Below are 20,209 nucleotides of genomic sequence, written 5' to 3'. Positions count from 1 at the left end.
AGATAACGACAGCTATAAATGCAAAACCAAAAGAGTTGAACTCCTCACTCTCTATCATAAACGTGCAATTGAGGATGTTATTATGCTCCGCCGAAGTTTAAACAAAAGGATTAACCCATTTCCCCCAACCCGGATACTAAATAAAGGCTGATATAATGTATACTTTTAGTAAGGATAGCAATTTTTTAATTTTTATTAACACTAATTATAAGTCTCGTTTATATGCTTTGATTATCCCAACTAATCGAAACATAAATAAATAAATATTAAGAAGATAATTTTAGAATCTATATAAGATAAATTTGATAAAAATTTTCTAACCTATCAAAATTTTGGAAAGTTTTTTTCTTCTTGAATTGTCCTTTGAAAGAAAAAGAAGTTATGAGAACTTGGTAACCCGAGTATAGCCCATATCATTTTGTTTACATTTTTAGAAAGGAAAAATTAAAATTCCCTGATGTTATTCTCTCTATTTGCGACCCAGGAAAATTGCCATTGAGAGAAATTGAGAAAAAAAATTGAACTATAGAAAATTACCATTGTGGAAAATTTATCCTTGCGAAAATTTCCTGTCATTTACAAACAAAATCATAACACCTCGTCCCAAAACTTGTTTGGGCAATCGGAGGGGCCCCAAGCAGGTTAAGATCATCACTCCTACCTGAAGAAAAATATAGATACTTTAAAATCAACCTATGGACCCACTTTTAAAAAAAAGTATTTTGAGGGGCCTCAATAATTTGTATTTGTGAAATATACAATGGTTTTTAATTTGGATAGTGTCCCTGTCGTAGTCTTAAACAACCAATGGTCTCGGGCTTCATTTTGAAGTTATGAAGATAACCTAAATGCTTTGTGAAGTGGCAGCGTTGGTTTTTAACCTGCTTAGTGGCCCTGTCATTGCACAAAACAAGTTTTACGCCAAGATAATGTGATTTTGTTAGAAAATGAACGGAAATTTTCCCAAAGATAAATTTTCCACACTGGCAATTTTCTCCACTTAATTTTTTTCTCAATTTTTTTCAATGGCAATTTTCCATGCTCTCAAATAGAGAGAATAACAGGGCAATTTTCCGATAACCCTCTTCCTGCTCGATAAGGTAGCTTTAGAAAAAAAATTTAATCATATTTTTTATACCCTGGAATAATTTCTATCATAATTAATAAATGCAAAATAATTATTAATATGCTATTTTAATCTTTATTGACGAAATAAGGAATACTTCTGTCTCATTCCAAACTTAGAACGGGATGTGATTGCTAAAGATGATATTGTAAGAACATTAAATTATTTTTAGGTTATTTTCCTATTATATCACAAATTTTCCGGTCCAGCAGTAATCAAAATTCGAAATTTAAAAAAAAAAAACCATCCTAATATATATGCTTGTTAAATTTGCCTAATGGATCAGAGAATATATAATTTTTGCTAAAAAGAAGGAGTTTATTTACTCATTAATTAAATATATGCAGTAAATACACACACACACGAAAAAGTTTCTTAACGAAGTCTCATAACAACTATTAGCAATTTGTTATTTTATTTTATGTTAAATGGATTTGCTCAGGAATTAATTTGAATAAACAAAGATTCACATAAATATTAATACACTCTTAATTTTGCTCATTAGTGCTTCGTATGTAAAACAAGGTTGAATATTAAACGATGTACCTCGTTTGCAAATAGGGTCCAATCAAAGCGCAAAAAAAAATCTGAAATAGTTATAGGGATTCCTTTTGGTAGTATTAAAATAAATAGAAATTACATATCCTTAAATACAAGTCATTTGATAAACCGGTTCGAAAAAATGATATCGGAGCAACACTAGTATGCTTTATATAGTGATCTACTTTTTCAAAAGTACATACATTGTGAGTAGTGTTCTATCGTTTTTTTATTTTTATAACAGCCCTGTTGAAATTCTGGTATGAATGGACAATAGTTGTAGACCCGTGATAATAGATGTGTGAGAAGTAGGATAAGCTCATTTTGATCAGAATATTGATGTAAAACTTGGCACATTTTGGAAAAAAAAAATAAAGAAGTAAAATACTAATTTTTTCTCATGCAAATCAATATGTTTTTTAACAACACAGAGAAAAAAGTAAAAATGTCAGTAACGTAATTAATTTTGTCAAATTAAATTTTTGACAAAAATACATTAAAAACTTTTTGTTATATATATGATCTGTACATGTTGTATCTAAAAAATGAGATGAATAGTTTTAAATAAAGAATTTAGAATACTTGTAATGGATTTAATTATCCAGTAATTTAATATTCCATTTAATTTTTGACTATTTCATAAAAAATACCAAAATATTAATATTCAGTGGAACAATATTAAGTTCAAATGCTCAGAGTTTTTTATTACTCGTTAATGCATAATAACCATGGAGTTTTAAAAGATATAAAGAAAATGATAGTATCAATTAAAAGTTGGCTATCAGAATGACTAATGTTGTAATTAAATTATGCATTTTAAGACGAAGAAATAGCACCTTGTACAATGTGTTTATACAAGATGCAACTCATACAGACATTGCAACCTATGCATGACATACCTATAAATACTTGTATATAAATAAAAAATACAAAATTACATAATGCTCGGTTAAATAGTATTTGGAGTGAGTTGTTTTAGAGCCTGCTGCTACCGATTTTTTTAATTATGTAACCCAGTTTTACCCGCCACCAAAAAGAAATAAATATTAAATGATAAACGATATTAATTTTGATAGACTAAGGGTTGTATAAATATGAAGTAAACAACCTTACTCGTGGACTAAAAGTTAACTCGCATATGACACTCCTTTCATAAAAATATAAAATATCAGAATTTTCAGATATCATAGTTTTTAAAAACAAATATTATACAAAATTCAAATAAGGAACTTTGGTGCAAAGATAGAACAAAATAATTGAACTAAAGATACTTAAATAAAACTTATTAATTTAAATAATTAAAACCAAGATTTGTTGTGGGTGTAAAACCCCCAGAAATCCCGGAATTCTGACTAAAAAACCCTAACCCTCATTAAAAATCTTAAGGAATTATGGATTTTATTTTTTAGTTTTCAACATAAATCGCCTTATCAGTGATTCTAAGTATATTTTAAAAACTTGAGCAAAAAAAAAGTATAAATAAAGGAAGTATTAGAACCTTGAATATGCATTGTATTTATATATAGTAATAGAATGAGTTACTCTAACCTCGATGTTCTTTTTTTTAATCTTGTAACACATCACGATCAATTAAATTAAATTAAATCCTATGATATTAGTGCTCAAAATGAATCTTTTTTTTTTGTTATGAATCATGAACCTTGATAAAATACATACTTAATAAATAAGTACCTATACTGTACAAGAATCTTCACCTCCTACTTCAAGGAGAAGTAGGAGGGAGGAAGAATAATTACTTATTGGATTGATGGATTAAAGGCCATTAATATGTAAAGTAATAGATACGGCAATATAAAGATTTTTACCCGGAATGAAAGAAAGAGGAGAGCTTTTAACCCACAGATACATCCTTTCAAATTGGGAAGTAACAGAGTTTGAGAAACATTGATATATTCTATGATATTTATTGATACAGGGTTGAGTAGAAAAACATGACTGGTACTGAAAGCTTATTTTCTCATTCATTTATGATGATTAATTGATTATTTTTTTCTATTATTGTTCAACTATTCTTTGTGCATAAACAAACTATAACAAACATATCGTCAACCTGTTCATTATGAGTGAGCAAGAAACCAAAAGGCAGCGTATCTCAGATCTCCAAGATACCGAAGTTGAGGTGGCGAGGATTATGGTCATTGTGAAATGCTCTAGCAGCCTTGCTTTCAAGATGGTCATTATAATGAAGGATGGAGAAGACTTCACCAGGAAAGCAGAAAGTGAAGGGTACAATTTAAAGATGAATCCGAGTTCCTGTCTAACCTAAGAAGAGGAAAAAGGAGGGTCCCACCAAATCGATGCATTCCCTCCCCTACAGCTTCTCCGTAGCTACTAGGACCATAAGGAGGGCAGTTACGTTTGAATTGGGATTGTCCACATATACGAGGACCCCACACCACCTTCAAATTATTGAAGTATTTCTAATGGAACATCTCGAGTCTAAGTTTTGCTGACCAACCATGTACAAGGTGCTACAGATAAATCTACAAAAGCTATTAGGTATTTCAGAACTTAACCAGTATAATCTTCTAGCTGGAGAGAATGACTAAGTATCTGGCCTTATTATATACCGGCCACTAGGTGATTAGTACATCACCCACTGATGAACTTTTCACTAGCCTCCAAACAAAAGGGTATTAGCAATAGACACTTACAGAAAAGGCAAGCCAATGTTTCTTATCATCAATGCAGCTACGTTTATCACATACATGGAAAGATAAGAGTATCACTTCCTATTTCATGCTCTTGGAGATAAATGTGAACGGCATAGCACTTCTGGGATGATAGCTACAGGAAATCAAAGAAGTTAGTGAAGTAAGTTAAACTGACACATGATGTGGCTGAGACATTTGTGAAATTAATGTATGACTTTGCGACTCGATTCACAACTGCACTGACATTTCTAGGCGCGGAACACAATTTAAATTCCAGAGCCATCCGATCAATTTAACGGTTACCGTAAATTGATTTGTGTCCTTATTTCTGATTGGACTAAAGGTGTATAAGGGGTTCCCTCCGAATCTATCCAATTAAAATATACGAGTTGATTTACCAAGTTCATAGGTAGTTTATATTTTGTGGTATTCTGGGCTAGTAAATTGTTCGTAGACTTATTCAAAAATATGACTATCCCTCTTGGTTAGTTACTAATTTTAACGACCGCCAAGTCCTGTCAATATTTTTTGTTTGTTTTTAACCTTGTTAATGTAACCTTCAAAATCCCTGAAACGGAGACCCACATATGAAGGAAGTTGTAAAAAAAACTACATGGGTGTATATATACATATGTACGACTTCATGTCTAGAAATATTACATCTCTTAAATGATATAAAAAGATATAGAGCATAAAGAAAGGAATTACATTTTTTTTTAAATTGGCAATGATTCAATATTGATAAATAGGATATTACTTCGCTCTAAGTGCTTATGAAAGCCCATACTTATACGTGTATTACAAGTGCTTTGAATTCAATCTACCTGGAAATATGGAAGCCTTAAAATTATTGGGATTCAACATAAAAACAATTTTGAGTAAATCTCAAGGAAAGAAGAAATTCCATTATATTTTGATGTGTTCATAAATACCAAAGAGCATATTTAGTTTAATTATGCTCCCTATCTTCAAATTTTTTGAATGAATTAAAATATCTTACAATATTTACTACAGTCTAATATATTCGTTTGATTTGTTTGACTTTATCTGGTTCCTCATTTATATCAAATATACCCTATTACTTTTTTGCAATTTGAAATGGAGTTTTGAGACATTTAAATTTAATTTCCAAAGTTTTCAAAGGATTAATCAAAATATTTCATTAACAGATATACAAATGTATATCTTTCAACGCCAGCGTATAGTTAGCTATTGAAAGGTGATATCAACTAGCTAGTGTTTAAACGCAGGGTCAAAAAGTCAAAAGTCAACCATATGTAGAAAATTATAGATTTTTAATAGTTAAAGAATGTAAAGACACTTTGCGGCTGTTTTTAACTCTGAGATGTAGCTATAAAAACGCTTTTGAAATATGTTAGATACCTCTGTTCTCTAATTGCATAAACATAGATCGCTGTGTTAGGTAAGATTATTGATCTTATAATAGGCATACATCATTCCCACTTTGGACGGATATAGATATGGCCAGTAAAATGGGAGTAAAGAAGGGTTCACTCACTGGTGAGCGTAGGTTAAATTTGATATCAAGACTTAAGTTATTCTTCTAAAAATGGGGGGGGAGAGAGTATCTTGACTTTTGAACTGTAAGCTATTCATCTTGTTCACCTTGAATGTTAGTCAACATTACCACATACAAGACTCATCCATTATAAACAACAAAATTGGGTTTTAGTACAAAATGTAACTTGTACCTTCAAGAAGATTGTACAAGTTGCAACAATATAAAAATGAAATGGAAAAATTAAGTGTGTACCTAGGATTAGTTTAATCTAATGATTTCATTATGAGTTATATTTATAACAAATAAAGTAATGTAATGTTTGACTTTATGACTAAAATTACTCTTTGATTAGTTTTTTGTGACACAAAAAACATAAATGCCCCCATGATTTCAGCAAACGTTAAAAAATAATTAAAAAAATGTTTTATTTTATGAGATCAAAATGAATTTATAGCACACCAATTAAGGCTGATAGTTAAAATTACTGATATTATAATGGAATAAAGTATTATGAGAGGTACAATTTGCAACGAACACATAGTGCTAGTAGAGGTCAAACTTATTACGACAACCTAATTTGTATAGAACATTTTATAAAATTGTTTTATGGGTCAAAGCTTAATTTAAACAAATAGTATGTTTACCAATGACAACCCTTAAAATGCCAAAAAAAATTACTAAACGTTTTGTACCGCCTGAGTATATTGAACCCATATTGTACGTACAAATATTTAACATTTACCACCATTAAAGTCCATAATAGCATTGTTTGACATTATATTTTTTATGTTGTAGAAAAGGACTTGAAGTTTATTTTTAGATTAAGACAAAAATTAATAAATGTTAAACAACTTAACCTAAAACATAATAAACCTTAAGTAGTATATTTATATTTTGGTACAGAATGTACATGCAAAGATGTTCGGTCTGATAGACTAACTTTAAAGGCTTGTAACTTTTCATTTAATAGGTGTATCTCAATAAAATTTGAAAGACTAAGAAATTTATATATTTTAAGGCTTAAAATACCAGACAATTTACAGCAAGTATATTACCGTCTCTGTCTATTGGCTGCATATTACTTGTTTATACCTTCATAGAATAATATGGAATTTAATAATAAATTAATGAGATGACTTACTTTGCAAAGCATATTCCATATTTAAGTCTATATGTGGGTCAAATGTACATTGTTGGTATTTTAAGGGTTAAGTAGTTTTTACCTTTTTTTTTTCTAAAAAAATTCTTCTTGATGTTTTGCAATCATTTTTAAGCTTACATAGTAATTACATAATTGTAGACAAGGCAGAGTTTTTAAAAATCATTTTCTTGTAAATTTGCCAAGTCCTTAAATATTTATATCTTTGGGGAATTCGTTGACTTATTCCAACTGTGAGAGTTGTGTAAATAAAGTACTATAGTTAAAAATAATTATGTAGTAATTTTCTACTGACAGTTTTACGAGAATATCTTTGAAATACTACTCTTCCTAGTATTTATATGATTCTTATGAATTAGAACAAAGAACATTCAATCGTTTCCCATATTTCCTTTATATTTTCCTCCTTATTTAAGAGTATTGGCATACAATTTAGAAAGCAAAAAAAAAAAAAACGTGCCGCACCCACGTATATATATACATATTTGGCAAGGAAACGATATTTATCCTTCCTATTATATAATCAGTTTGAGTATTAATATGGATTAAGTAAACTAGAGAGTCACGATTGATCGAAATGTTTTACTCGTAGGAAAGATGAACAATGATATTTGATATATAGGAGGACATCTTTATTCAATCTCGCAACCTTTCCTCGGTAAATAATATATGCAGCAGCTGATGAATAATTAAACTTATTTTGTGTGGATTTACATAGTCAAAATAAACAAATGTTAAAACTGGAGTTGTATAAAATATGACCCGCCGGTATGTGATTATAAAAGAAACCAAAAAATGACATGGTAAACTTGTCCATTTCAAGAGAGTGTTTGGAAGGTGAGCAGCACAGCTGTCATGACGTTTTATTAGAATAGTTGCAATCACTTTTTAGTAAAAGGAAATACACACAAATCCTACTCCGTATTTATTAAGGGCATAACGGTTGATCCATTAAAATCTGAACCCTTTCAATTTTAAACAAAATATGATTTATTAATTAACAATATCATTTTAAAAAAATTAACATGGAGGAATTACTCTCATGTAGATCCTCATTTTTATTATGAATTCAATAAAGCTTTACAATTGTTACTCCCCAACAGCTCATCAGTGATACCCTATATATTTCATGAGCACACGTACTAGTAATTACGTTATATGTATATAGATGCTCTCTTTTCCAAAATAAAATATTGATATCAGCTTGGAAAATTAAAAAAACTCTTCAGATAACCATTTAGAAAAATATTTATATCCCACATGTTTAGATCAGAGCTTATTCAGCTTATACATAAAAACCATTTTGCCAAATTGTTACTCTTATTTTATGACCGTTTTTCCACCAAAAGAATTTTAAAAAATGCTCGTAATCAGTCGGTAATTCTTATTAAATATATATAGATTATTACTGGATTTTGTAAATTAAAACTTTGGCGCTAAACCTCAAAAAATGATCACTTTAAAAAAATTGTAATCAAATCGATATTGCTAGTGGATCATACCTTTTAAAAGCATATGTACATTTGTAACTAAATCCCTAATTATTTTAGCTTGAAATAAATTACTTTGGAGTAAAAACAATTGAATACACAAGGCGTTATTTCTTTTTAAACATAACCTTAAAATATTTTGATTTGTTTACATTTAAAGAGATTTTTTTAGAATTGGACAATTGCATATAAAATGTAACACAAATTTAATGCAAAGAATAAGGTAAATTTTATGTCGGTTTTTAATTTTTTTCTTATTCAAAAGTTGACTCAAACTTATAAAACTAAAAATATTCTAAAAATGATATCAAAAATTATCAATTAACAGATATGAAATGAAAAAACTATTAACAGATTTGTAAATAGTGCACAAAGTACTACTAGAATTGAATTTAGATTATAACAGACTTTTTTGCTCTCTTGTGTTTTCTAAATGCTTCATATTGATTTTTTGTAAATTTCTATATTCGTGATATAAGAAAATCATTTAAGACTGAACTGAATAAAAGTGGCCTCGGACTGAGTCTTATCACTATTGATGTTATATGTATATCAGTATTATTATACATGGAATATATTGTTTATCTACGTACAATATACCTGAAGAAACCTTCTTGATGGAACCATTTCAAGGGGGGAAGAGAATATATTTAATAATAATGGGTTTGATTGGGGATAATTTATGTATACTCATATTTCATTTTTTATTATAATACTATACCCATACGTATACTCAATTGAATAATATTCCTATTTTTAATGAAGATATTTCGTTTTTTACTTTTTTCTTTATTTAATATATTTTTAAAAAAAGAACTCTGTGCAAAAGATTTGAAAATGTGTTGAAAAGAACCCAATCAACCTCCTTTCAAACTCGTGTCACCTTAAAAAAGATCCTGTCTTCTCCTTATTTTACTTACTTGGTTTTTTTGGGGGGGTTTTTCTTCGGTATCCCAGAATTTCTTAGGGTTTTACACCTACAGGAAACTAAATTTAGCAATATTTTTTATTCGATGTGTCCTCGAATAAACAATAACCTGCCTCAACAAGTCAACGAACTGATTGGTGGTTCTTCAAAATGAATGTTGTTTCCATGGCGCACTAAACTGTCATGGTGGCAGCTGGATGCGAATCCACATTTTGATGATAAGTGTGGGAGAGATTTTCCCCTGAGACGTTTCAAACTGCAAAGACTAGGGGGTTGAGGCCAGGAATGAAGAAGGGCGACATGGTGGTAGGTCAAAAATTAGCCATATTGCTCCTGTAAAACTTTTGGTTCTTCTGTGATGAATGGGGCTGTAATAGACTTTTTTTTTTGTCGTAGTCGGTCCAAATAGAGTATTCTATACACGCGTTTCCTATTGTTGTTGCTCCAAAATTTTTACACTTAGAAACATGGAATAAAAACTAAACTTGCTTATTTTATTTTTAGCTGTAGTTGTGTGAAACGTCGTAATGTTATATTTTAATTAAATGCTACTGCAAATTTTGGGTCCCCGCGCAAATATATGCCAAAAATGGAACCAAAAAAAAACTCTCGGTTTTATCCCATGTCTCTAAGTGTAAAAATGTTGGACCAACAGCATAAGAGGCAAAGTTTGTGTGCTATATCCTCCGTGCCAGTGTAAGTGCCAAGGAGGATGCAAAGACCGTTGTCATCTTCATCCGGACTTCCTACATAATCAAAAAACATAATACAGTCCCACACAACCAAGAAGAATTAAAACTTCTGGAGCAACAAAATGGCTGACTTCCCGCCTGTTTCTATGTAATCCTCCTTCAGCCCTGATCTCTCAACTCCTTGGTCTTTGAAGTTAGGGGTGTCTTGGAGCAGAATTCTGAATTATCTAAATTTAGATTTGTTTCGATTTATTATCATGGCAGAGTGGTACTCCATTGACACGGCCTTCAAAGTGAAAAAATTTCAATCTGTTCGCCGGGGTGTCGAGACTGTTATTTCTTGGAAGGGAAGGCGCACTGAATTAAAATATAGCTTAATATAGTACTTAAATTGGTTAATTATTATTAATGAGTTTTCTTTTTTCATAATTTAGGAGCATGTTTTGGCTCTCACTCTTCAATAGCCAATTCCGGTAACTCTGATATACCGGTATACGGAACAACACTAGTAAACAAGGCATATAAGTCATATTTTTAATTAAAAGAAAATATTTGCATAACATGTTGACATGCAAATTAAGAAGAAGAAAAAATTGATTAACAAAATTGCAATATACAACTATATATTCTACATTACCTATGAGGATGGTTCAATTAAAATTCACCTTTATTATGAACCCTGATTAATTTTTCTTCCTGAGTTACTGAATTTTTGCAGAGACATACTTTTTTTAATGTTTCTATTCGGGTCATATGCCAGAAATGATTCATTAGTCTATGCTTGTACAGAGTATTCATTTATAAGCATGGAATTCGAGGTCGGTGACCTCGGTAGCTCCTTACATCACAACTGGTTAGTGAACAATCAGTTGACGACTGCTGTATTAAAATGCCTTGTATTTGTGGTATTAATTTTTGGTGATATACTATGTATAGTCGTTTATACCTAAGGGCATAAAAAACGCTTGTTAAATTTTTGATCCCCCGTACAGTTTTCGTCGCTGCATTTTGAAACCTTATTAATGTTTTCCATGAGTAAAAAAAAAAAAGAGATAAGACTTCTCGGGTAAATATTTGAATTTTAATCACTTCAAAATCAATTATTTCCATTATTTTACTATAAATAGGATTTTATTAGATTCACTGAGATTGTACTCAAGCAAACACGGCCTATTTTGTCACTCATTTATTGGTAATACTACGAATAATCGCTTGAATTGCGTCAAGTAAATGATAAATTAAGAATTCACATAGAATGTATAACAAAAATATTATACAACTAGATTTTAAACTAATATTTTAATCTTTAGGTGAATAAACACCCCAGGAAACGAAAGAAGGATGAAAGTCTAAGGGATTCTTATTTATAATATGTTTAGAGTGACGAAGTTAACCCATGAATTATATTGCTATATTCTTCACCATATATATATGAGTTTATTATCGACGCAATTTCTTTTTGTTTCAAACACAATACGTATTGTATTTATGTAGACATTATTGAAAATAATAATTATATGAAAATTATTCATTATTCTAATATTTATAATTTATTTTTTAAAAGAATAATACGCCATAATGCTCTAACATATTTTTTATCTCCTGCTAATAATTTCATCTACAAAAACAGAACCTTTTTTTTCTATTATTCATTATGTTTCCAGTAATTTTCTTCTCCCATTATAATATATGTGGGCGAATCACATACTGAGTAGAATATTTTAGGTTTAAGGTTTCAGTTTAAACATACATTGGATCTTAAAATTATCATAATTGGTAAGTGGAAGGGATTTGAAACGCTCAAAAGTTGATGATTTTTGTTATACTAGGGAGAAAAAGGGCGTTGTTAACCCCTTTTTATGGTATTTGATGCCCCTAAAATCTTCTTAAGTCCCGAAAATGTTTATCATATATGTAAGGATAAGTTAAATTTTCTTAATGTTTTTCACTAAATGTTTTTAGTGAGCTGACCTCACTATTAAAAAAAGCTGAAATTATGCTTAAACGTTAAACGTACACTTAAAAAAAGTTGATTTACAGTTTTGTGTTTGGGGAAGCCAGTTGTGTGTTACAGTGTTCCAAAATGGAAGTACATAAAGAGAAAAATCGATGCATTCTTCAGTATCACTACGACCAAGGTGAAAAGACGGAACAGGCTGGCAAAAAAATTGTGCTGTTTATGGACATAATATAGAATCAAATACAAAAGCAAAGTGGTGATTCTAATTGTTCCTTTCTGGTGATATGGATGTCGAAAGTATCGATAAATAATGGAAACGGCATGTGGGCACTTATTATATTGCTTAGGAACTAAAAATTAGCCACAAAACCGTTTAAAGCTATCTAAAAATGACTAGAACTTGTTACTTCAGCTATTATATCATCTATTCATTTAAGTCTTACGGTGTTGATAATTTATGCGGATTAGTCCTCTATCCCTAAATGATTAAACCTAGGAATGCTTCTGCTTTGTAGTCAAATAAAAAGTAATATTTTTACGTGGTTTAAAGTTTATCAATATAATGAGAAATCTATTTATGCAGACAGACGCGTTTCGTCGCATTATTTTAAAGCTTTAAACTCGGATAACTGAGCTATTTCTTTCCTTAATATGTAAGTAAAAACTGTACACGTACTACTCAAATCATATTTAAATGAGTATAGCCACTTTCACAAAAAAGTTATATATAATTAATCTTTCACTCATTTAACCCCTCTGCAAAATATGTGGACGATGCATGGAAATAAATAATAAACATAGAAGTCTAATTACTTTTAATTATTTCCATTAGAGTCGATTTCGTTCTTCTTGTGAGTCGAAGTTTTGTACATAAAGGTACATAAAATATATAAAAAGGGTTTCTCTCTTGGGATACCGTTTTCCCGGGATTTGTCAGGGTTTTACAAACACGGAAAATCCTGTATTTTATTATTTCAAAATATAAGGTCATTTAATAAATATAGTTTATGAATTAGAACGTTAAATATTATCGAACTCAAAAACAACTTTGTTTATATTTTTAGTTAAAAATATGCATTTCTACCAAGTACTTGTCAATTGAGCTACGTTACTCCAAATATTTACGTTATTACAATTAAATTTTCCCATAAAACATGAATTCATCTTTCTAAAAAAATCAAAACTAGGTTAGTATTCCTATTTGAGGCACATCAACACAAAAGTAAGTTAATTTAAATTCTTCATAAGATGAATCTGAATTAAATTTATATTCTCTGACGAATTATCGTCGATTTCTATAAAAAAAACTTTTATCATTAATACTTTGAAGACACTACAAATGTACATTAAGTAGAAAAAATGTATTTTCACTAATTTAAGTAGATTTACTTCTCTAGGAAGGCCAAGGACCGAACCCCTGCACAAAGGGTTTACGATGATAATAATACGATCCCACCCTCAGCTAAACATTAGTTAATTCATAGCTTACTTATTAAGTTTACTTTTTTGCGGGTTGGACTAGGCTGGGGAATTAAAAAAAGAATGCGGGATCTAAAAAACAGACCCGTGCACGATTAGCGATAATAATTAACAAACATGATGAGAATATATTGTTCGAACTACCTCAAAATATATTATTTCTTTTTTACACTAAAAAAGTAATGCTTAAATTTCATAGTATTTATCATTTACTAAGGGGATGCGGTTATATTCTGGATTCCGCTCAATTACAATTTTTCGGGAGAATTTTTTAAAAACCTTAGTATGCACATAAAAGGTTACTATGAACAAAATAAACTTCGTGAAATTAAAGGTGCAGGGTTCTCAAAATGTGCCTATTAAAAGAATAAACCTTTTAAAAAACACAAATTTTTCAGAAATTCACCTCTTACACTTGTGGGTTAGATCGGATGGTTTCTGTAAGAAATAAAACTTCTTTGTTATAATTCTAAAAAGGATTTTTTTTACAAATATAAAGTTTAGACCTGTTAACATGATTAAGGTTTAATTTATCAAAAAAAGTATTCAAATACCAATGTCCTCTATTGTAGAGCACTATAATCCTTAACACCAGTCAATATTTGTTAACAAAATTGATCATAAAGTATTTGAGAAAAATCTTGTTTATTTCTAAGTCTGATTTTTCTAAAGGAAAACTTTGGAAATACTCAAATCCGTGATATTTTATAATTTTGTGTTCACGATACCTTTTAATGTACTCGTATACATATATGTTTGTATTATGTAGTTTCATAAAAAACTATGAAAGTCATCATCACATGAAAAGATGAGGCAACATCTATTCAAGCATCACTCTGTACCCTAACTCACTAGTCACCACCACCCAGGATGAATATGAAAACACGGGATAATTACGTGTTCTTAATATATATATATATATTATGTTGAAGTCATGATAGGTATAAAGAAAATGAAAAAATTTCTTATAGATTTTTTGTGAGTTTTTTTTTTTTTTTCCCCTTTTTCATATCATACAATATAGTTGAATCTCACAATAATTGACGAGTATCATTGTAATTACAATGAAAATTATTGATGTTTTTTTTTTCATCTCCAGACACGGTGATATTCAACTTATATGTATTTTCATTTTGTTTTTTGTCAACTCTTGATTTTTTTAAATTTTATTATTATTATTTTGTTCTGCAACAATGGTACAAAAGCATTTTGTATCTCTCAACCTTTCTAGTTATTCGAGCTGTTTTTTTCCCATCAATTCTGCCATTTACTATGAAAAATTTGACTGTTTGAAGCTGGCGATAGAAACAGAAGCGGCTAGCATTGGTAAATAGGAGACAACAAGAAATTATAAAGACAACGACAGGATGCACACATCTCCGATGACGCCCCAGAAGCTCCGAGAATTCGAATGGGAAGTTTTTATGAATCTACCCTAAAGTTCGGATTTGGCATCAAGTGACTAGCACCTGTCAATGTCCAACGCACTTCGGGGTACAAATTTGACCTCAATAGAGGGGGTAGCAAAACTTGGCTGTCCGACTTTTTTGCCAATAGGGACAAGGGCATTGTGAAGTTAGATTATCTTTGGAAATAAGTTATCGTACAGAACAGGCCAAATTTGGGTGAAATCAGATGTTTGTAACGCATCTAATAAAGAATTGTAATAAAGCGGAAAATACGAAATTACTTATTCCCTAACCTATTATATTTAAGATTCCTGTGAATCGAGCAAATATTAGTTAAACTTGATCTAACTCTAATTAATTTGTGAACAATTTCTGACTTATATATTATAATATTATGTGTTAAGTATAAAAATTTACAGTATTTTTTTTTTGTTTTTTCAGTTTTCGTTTTTTCCGCTTATTTTCCCTTATTTCTTTAATGTTTATTGACTTAGTTATATTTAACTTTTGTCAAATTTTAAGCAATTATCTATATTATTGAATAATAATCATAAAGTTGCTAAGAATTGCCTAACTACCAACTGATTTAGAAGCAATATTATCTGTTTCTCTTGAGGAAGAAAGGTTGAAAGAAATATTAAAGGTAGCAGCGTGATTTGCAAATAAAAATATTCTTACTAACAACTGCTTTAGAGGGTTTTTTTTAGATTAAAGGTTGAGAGATACAAATAAATAAAAAGTATCACATTGTACTAACGATATGAGCCATTTCATTACTTATAAAACATCTTCAAAATGTCTCATAAAAACATGTAGATATATACATTTCCCTCCTCGTAAAAAAAATCCACTTAAGAATTCTCAAATTTATGAATATATTATCATGATTATTGAACATATATTCTAATATCCTTCTAAAATAATCATTTCTAATCAGTATCCACCTTTGAATTTCCATTATAAAATAGTCCTGTTATAAGTACAGCATTTAAATAGTAACATTATACGAGGCACGAAGCATGTTCATACCAGGCTACGTACCTAATAATATTATTAAAAGTATATTTGAAAAAAGATTGTGACATCTGTTCCTTCCTTATGGATATCAAATCTAACTACTTATTTATTTAAAACTAGTATTTGCTTTATTTTTCAACTTACGTCCATCTCGATGATAATACACGGACTCCTCTCGAACCTCATAGTCTATTCCTGGAATTGTTAAAATGCATCCAAAAGTTGTTTTTGAAGGTATATCCGAGTGATCAACAAGGCGGTGAACAATAATGTCATAGTGCCCTTCATCCTCGAGAGTCACAAGTGCATTGCTGTCGTCGAATTGGCTATTAAATTTTGAAATAAGAAAGATTAAATAAAAGTTGAAGTTTACTTTGACAAAAAAAAAAGAGTAATTATATTTCTTAAGTTGGTCGAAACAGTTATAACATAATTGCCTTATTATTTTTTGAACTAAAAAATAAACGAGAAAGAAAAAATTGAATGTGAGGTCGTTTGCCCTTCAGGTCTACCGGGTGGTTCATTGAAATCTGAGCAATAACTAATTAATTAATGTTGAGTGATTGAAATTAATACATATTTGTTCTATTAAACCATAAACAATTAGTTGCAAAAAAAAATCCAAGTTCTCTAGTCGAAGTACAAGTTGAGAAAATGACACTTGAACGTGATCGACAAATTTTCATTCGCGCACTGCTTGACGCTGGAAAAACTCCGACGGAAATTTACAAGTAGTTGGGCGTCCTCAAGACCACCGTCTACGCCGTCAGCAGTAAGTCCGAAACGTTGGAGAGGAAGAAGGGATCGGTCAAAGAGGACAAACTGGACCCGCAGGAGTTAAAGAAAACAGCCCAGGTCAATCCCCTCAATTCCATGTGGACACATGCAACAGATCTCGGGGTTTTACTCCAAAATGTCCAGAGATCTATCAAAAAAGTGTGTGGAAATAACTTTTTGAGGATGGAGAAGCCACCTTTGACACCAGCAATGTTAGAACCCCATCTCCTCCGTTACAAGACTCTTTTTTGACATTTTTGGCCCCCTATAGCCATGATTCCAACCCCTTCGACAACATACTTTGGTTTCATGTCTAGGAAAAGGCCTTCAGTGTTCGTCATCCAAACACCAAGGCTTTCAATGCCACTTTTATCCAGCACTGGGGCACCATGATATAGGACAACATCCACAGCGGGCGCCAGGCCCTCTGCCGCAACCTGGAAACAATTATTGCAACTAAGGGGATCTACATTAATGATTAAATAACTCAGACTCGTATCTATTTATCCTATTAATTTTGTTGAAATTATTTTGTTAAATTATAAATTATATTTTTAACGTTTATAAGATTTTAATTCAAAGTGTTCAGATTTTACGGATCACCCGGTAAGTACTTTTGTTATCGAAATAAAACAACTTACTATGATCCCCAAGTCAATTTAATTTGTGGTTGAGGAAAGATTCCATTTGCGTGACATGTGATGTTCACTTGATGCCCGTTCTGCGAACGATCTTGTTCAAATATAACAGAGGAAGCAGGAGCTGGAAAAAAATTATATAATATATTTTTAAAAAACAATAATCAAAAAATCATGTCAACACTAAAACAAGTAAAAATTATTATTTTACAAAATTAAGTCTAGATTACATTTTTAGTCTTAAACTATATTATAATTTACATATATTTATGGATTAATAAAATATATTTTGATTATTCCTTTGTAAGCAGCTCAAATTGCAATTAATTTTTGCAAAAACTTTCTGTCATAGTTAACAAAAATGATATAATAAATTATAAACGATGGGGGGGGGATATCGGGCCAAAATAAGTATTTTAGATCAAATGATATTTTTAAACTATATATTGTAAACATTAAAGAGTAATTCGGAATATGAAGCTCAAAATGAACCAAAATAAGTTTATAAAAACCAAATAGGCTGTATGTATACACGATATCTCATGAAAAAGAAAATGTTATATTTTATTCCCGAATTATTCTGATTTTTAATAATGTTTGTACAAATGTCCACAAAGTTCGCATTGTAATTTTGTACTTGACTTATAATAAATGTTGGACTATATTTTGATGTGTTCTATAATTTTTCTACCATTGAAAAAAATAGAAAAAAAAATAAATTAAAGTACAAAATTCTTTAAAATCTTATAAAGATTCTTAATTATCAAAATAAATTATCTAAAATATAATTATTTAAGAAAATCTTTCAAAAATCTATAACGAAATTTTCCCTAAAAGATTTTTTTTTTCAATAGTTGAAAATCATGAAACACATGAAAAAATATATCAAAAGAAGCTTACAATGCAAAATGTATCATATTGTCAAAATACGTTGTGAAGAAGTGTAGCACACAATTAAAAAAATTATTCGACGGTCAATTAAGAATTGAATTCGAAAACAGTGTCCCTAAATTGTCGAGTGTGAATGTATGAAAAACAAATAAACATGACATCATGGCATACCCTTTTATCAGCTGATACTACTGCTCAATAATTTTTACATCTTGTCACATTTATGTATTTCTTTCTCTATGAATGAAACCTGTTCCATAAATGTGATGGAAAAGAGAGTCTTTCAAATTAAAAGCAAGGAATATTTGAAATACATTAACATATATATATACAAAATGAAATATCATGGTAAAATTTTCTTTCTTTTGTTTAAAAATCATAAATTGTTGCAAAATTATGATAACAATAGTATTATTATAATAATAATTTGATGTTATTTATGATTGGTTTAGCAAGAAGTTATGTCAGTAAATCTGTGGTTTTGGAAATCATGGAAGGACAGACAATGTATACTTCACAAGTTGATTTTTTTCTACATACTATTGCAAAATTTCTAGAAAGTTCAATGGATATAATGCAAATTATATTGCATAATACAATGTATGTACATATAAGTTGTGACTTATGACTTAATGACGGCATATAAACAAAATATATTTAAATACATAAGAAGGATTTCATGTCAACGTTATTTAAATGCCCTTTAATTGGATTATTTATTAATATCATTTTTTCCAAAAATTTTATATTTATTTGCAAAATAGCTTCTTAGCAAAAAAAAAAAAAAATCAGCGGATAAATTATAGGTCCTGCGTTTAGTGCACATCACCTTAACTGTTTTCTTTAATATTACATTGTAAGTTTTATATTTACAGAGCAGTTTTGAAAAACCTATACCAAAAAAAAAATAATAATATTAATGCTCTTGACACCTTAAAGCATGGGGGAAAATACGGATGGATAAGAATGCTTAAAAAAATGTTATTTTTTTCACAGGTCCAAAATTACATATTTTGCCCATCAACACAAAATCCAGCTAGAATTATTATTTTAAATAAATGAGAATGGATAATATTTGTATTCTTTGGGGAATTATCGTGAGTTTCTATAACCAACTACTATTATTAACTGTTTGAAGGCAATGCAAATTGTATGTAGATTAGGCAAAATTGATCATCAAAAAATTATTTGAAAGGGGCCTTATCAGGACCAAATTTAGTCACATAAAACAAGTAAAAGTTATAAACTATAACTAAAACTCTTGGGTATTCTAACTTATTTCATAAATATGAAAACACAACATCTAGTTGACTCATATATTGGGCCGAATGTATATATGAATATTGATATAGATCGTATGTATTTTTCTGCAGGCCCGTCTTTTTGAATTGGTAATCTGAAGAATGAATATTATTTTTCTTAGATGTTATCATTATTATTTAACTTCTGAGTTCTGAACCTCCTTTACTACAACATTCACTTATAATTGTAGTCCTTGTTGGAATCAATGTACAATTGAGGATAGACATTGGAGTAATTCTTCCCAATATCCTTGTGTACAAGTATTTCCTTTTCCTCCCTCCTTGTAGCTGATCTAATGAAACGCCATGACAACTTAGCTACTCCCATTTAAGATGTTCTTCAAAGTATTCGGATTACCAGGTAAATTTTCGTTTTTTTTTTTTTACATTCCCAAATACACACGATTTTAATTTATTGCAAATCGCTCATTTTCTTGATTTTGTTCAAGATTATTTGCTTGTTAACACGCCACATATAAGTAAATAAATATTTATAAGCGGCACAAAATTATTTTAAACTCCTTATGTACAGAATCAAAGAAACCTACCCTGTGCATTTAAGGTTAAAAAAATGTCATAAATCAATTATCTCTCACAATTAATAT

At 29.8% G+C, this 20,209-nt stretch overlaps 1 protein-coding gene across 1 annotated transcript in view; it reads right to left on the bottom strand.

Moving 5' to 3' along the window:
* LOC121118241 (uncharacterized) overlaps positions 1-20,209 on the bottom strand; it is a 55,853-nt gene that overhangs the window by 11,515 nt on the left and 24,129 nt on the right. The window contains exons 3-4 of the mRNA XM_040712800.2: positions 17,416-17,536; positions 16,142-16,323 (exon numbers count right to left, since the gene is read on the bottom strand). Coding sequence (XP_040568734.1) covers positions 16,142-16,323; positions 17,416-17,536 — 303 coding nt within the window. The remainder of the gene's footprint in view (positions 1-16,141; positions 16,324-17,415; positions 17,537-20,209) is intronic.

The sequence above is a fragment of the Lepeophtheirus salmonis genome, chromosome 5 (assembly GCF_016086655.4).
Source record: "Lepeophtheirus salmonis chromosome 5, UVic_Lsal_1.4, whole genome shotgun sequence".
NCBI classification, from domain to species: Eukaryota; Metazoa; Arthropoda; class Copepoda; order Siphonostomatoida; family Caligidae; genus Lepeophtheirus; species Lepeophtheirus salmonis.
Note: the sequence above shows the minus strand (reverse complement) of the source record. Positions and strands in the feature narration are given on the sequence as shown.